The sequence below is a fragment of the Microtus ochrogaster genome, linkage group LG4 (genome assembly GCF_000317375.1).
Source record: "Microtus ochrogaster isolate Prairie Vole_2 linkage group LG4, MicOch1.0, whole genome shotgun sequence".
NCBI lineage: Eukaryota > Metazoa > Chordata > Mammalia > Rodentia > Cricetidae > Microtus > Microtus ochrogaster.
In genome coordinates this window covers 21,624,362-21,627,279 of record NC_022030.1, presented here as the reverse complement: position 1 = coordinate 21,627,279, position 2,918 = coordinate 21,624,362, and the positions used below count along the sequence as shown (strand labels likewise).

At 55.1% G+C, this 2,918-nt stretch overlaps 3 protein-coding genes across 3 annotated transcripts in view; 1 reads left to right on the top strand and 2 right to left on the bottom strand.

The window, feature by feature from the left end:
• LOC113457658 (zinc finger protein 420-like) overlaps nt 1-2,918 on the top strand; it is a 1,205,902-nt gene that overhangs the window by 793,856 nt on the left and 409,128 nt on the right. The gene's annotated exons all lie outside the window — the stretch shown is intronic.
• Nucleotides 9-881, bottom strand: Ffar1 (free fatty acid receptor 1; the record flags this gene model as incomplete). Its single annotated transcript, XM_005361302.2, has 1 exon — nt 9-881. A coding segment is annotated over exon 1 (873 nt), but the record flags the coding sequence as incomplete, so codon positions are not given.
• The window catches only part of Ffar3 (free fatty acid receptor 3), a 26,234-nt gene continuing 24,307 nt past the window's right edge, over nt 992-2,918 (bottom strand). The window contains exon 2 of the mRNA XM_013351529.1: nt 992-1,017. Coding sequence (XP_013206983.1) covers nt 992-1,017 — 26 coding nt within the window. The remainder of the gene's footprint in view (nt 1,018-2,918) is intronic.

Genomic DNA, 2,918 nt, shown 5'->3' with positions numbered 1-2,918 from the left:
TGAGTCCTTGAAATACAGACTGTCCCCCGGCCAGGACCTTTTCCCAAGTAGCCGGTGACCAGTGGGTTGAGCACCACACTCCAGGCCCCTGTGATGAGCCCCAACTTCCTCCAGGAGCCTCCTAAGTCTGGGTTTATGAAACTAGCCACATTGGAGGCATTGTAGGGCCCCAAGCAGAGCAGCAGTGTGAGAAGAGCTCCCCCAGCCACCCAAGCTGCCCTGAGCTTCCGCTTGTGGCTCAGGCCTGAGTGGGCCAGGGCCCGGAGGCAGCCCACGTAACAGAAGGCAGTGATGACCAAGGGCAGAAAGAAGAGCAGGATGGAGAAACTGAGGCGGGCAGGGCGGGCCGAGTTGGGATCCCAGGCTTCCAGGCAGACCGGGGAACCATTCACGGCTATGTTAATTCCCAGAGAACCGGTGGCGTTGTTCAGCCAGCCTCCAGGAGCCTCCAAGCCAAAGACCAGGCCCAGGTGGCAGAGGACAAGGGCCCATATAGCCACACACACACCCCAGGAATAGCGGGGCCTCCGAATAGCTTGGTACCCAAAGGGGAAGGCAGCCCCCAGGTAGCGACCAGCACTGAGAGCTGCCAGGAAGCCTCCACCCGCATAGAGTGGAGCAAAGTGGGCCACGACAAAGACAGGGCAGAGGGGGAGTGGCAGTGGCCAGGCCCCAGAAGCCAGGGCCTCCACAGCCTTCAGGGGTAGAGTGATGGCCAGGAGGAGGTCAGAGCAGCTCAGGTGGAGCGCATAGACCAGGCTGGGGGTGAGACGCAGTCTTGCGTGGGCCACTGCACCTCGGATGGCCAACAAATTCAGCGGGAAGCCCAGAGCAAAAGCAGACACATAGAGGACAAAGGAGAGCTGTGGAGGCAGGGCCATGGAGCACGGTGCGATGGGTGCTGGCCTCCGTTGCTCCTGCTTACTGTTCTCAGTTCATCAGCAGAGGAAAGAGGGTGCTTGAACCCCACGCTGGTGTCCCTACTGCCCAGTCAGTCCCGGCGCCTCCTGATGATGCCTAGGACCACAAGAGGAAATGGGGACTGGAGAGCCACAGCCCTAAGCAGAATCGAGGAGTCCTCTCAGTCCCCAGCTGTCCTCCACAGTACCGTCTCTTTGGGGAAGATAACGATTCGGTGTAAGAGGAAAAGATAGAAGGTTCCAGAGCTGAGGTGACTTCTGTTCTCATAGACTCTGGGAAGAGAGGAGCAGAAGGAAGTCAGAACCAGGCTGCATGCATGTCAGACACCTGAGTTCCTTCCCTGTCCACTACTCCATGACCAGAGTTGCCGGACCCCCTCAATAGGAAAGACCCTTCACCAGAGAAATCAGGGGCTGGAGATTAGCCAGCAGTTAAGCATGCATGCAGCTTCCAGGAGTAGGGAATCCCAGAAGCTTCCAGGAGTAGGGAATCAGTCGCCTCCCAGCCAGCCAACTCCAGTTACATTTTCCTTCGCCTCTGTACACACATACACAGTTTTTTTTTTTTAAATGGGTAGCCCAGGCTGGCCTCAAACTTGTCCTCTGGCCATCTCTGTCTCCTTCAGCAGATCCTACTGGCTCTTGCTACAACAACCGGCCACATTTTACTGTTAAGAAAAATCCCAGGCATGGTGACACACACCTCTAATGCCAGCAGAAGCAGAAAGACCTCTGTGCATTTGAGGCCAGCCTGATCTATATATCGAGTTCTAGGACAGCCAGGGATACAAAGTGAGTCCCTGTTACAGAGAGAGATCTAAAAAAAACATACAGGCAGGGAGCAGCAGGCAAAGGGAATGGTAAGGTGACAGCCCCATGGCAAGCCAGTGCCCAGCAGTGTATAACACCTCAGGGAACATCCTGGCACAGTCTCCCAGAGAAGAGAGGAGCCTTCGAAAACAGGACTCACCTCTTAGTGCTGCCGGATTTCTCTGAGGCTCATGAGTCCCCTTGTAGGGCTATTAGATGGTGCCCAGGATGGGCAGTGAGCTGGAAGGCAGAGAAGGGCGGGGCGGTCATTAGCAGGAGGTCCTAGCAGCCTGGATGAGCAGCTGATGGAGCATCCTATGATGGTCTGCAGGAGGGGAGGGTGTCCAGAGGAGGGATGGGAGTGTGACTGGCTTGGTTGAAGACCTTAAAGAGGCAGGGTTCATGAGGCACAACATTGTGCCCTGCTGACTCACTCACTGCCTGTTCAAACCCACCCACGCAGAGCGGGATCTGCCCAGTGCCAGATGAGCTCATGGGCAGACCCTGGCTTTATTGACTCACTCCTAGGTAACCAGGGGGAAAAAAGGCTGCAACCTTTAATTCCAGCTGTTCTGGAAGTTGATGTAGGAGCATCACAAGTTCAAGACCAACCCGGGTTACAGAGTGAGTTCAACTTCAGACTGGAAAACATAAAATGACACTGTCTCAAAATGAAAACTGATGTAGGAACTCGAGATAGGGCTCTGTGGTGCACCACCTGCCTGGAATCCTCCCCAGGGCTGGAGGAGTGGCTCAGTGGTTGGGCACCTGCCCAAAATCCCCCAGCGAGGAAATAGGAATGTGCTTCAGTGGTTGAGTACTTCCCCAGCTTACACAAGACCCAGTTTCCAACCCAAAACCCGTAATTTATTTTTAATTTCTGTTTCACCTATATACACACCTGGCAGTTCTATGCAGCAACATTTTCAATGGGGGTTCACAATATTCCCTAAGCATCTCACTTGGTGGTTATTCAAGGTTCCTCTGGCTGTGTGACCCCATGTCTGCTATCTCTGCTAAAAGGCTGGCCTCATGAGTGCCAAGGTCTGCCTTGCCCAGGGCATGGTGCCCCATAGGTGCTCTGGCCTCAGGAGAATTGCTTGCTCTCAGGTGGAAGGCTGTAGTGTTCTGGAGTCCAGGCCTCTGGGCCTCCCGGCCACCTGCTCTTCACGCCTCAGCGGGGCTGTT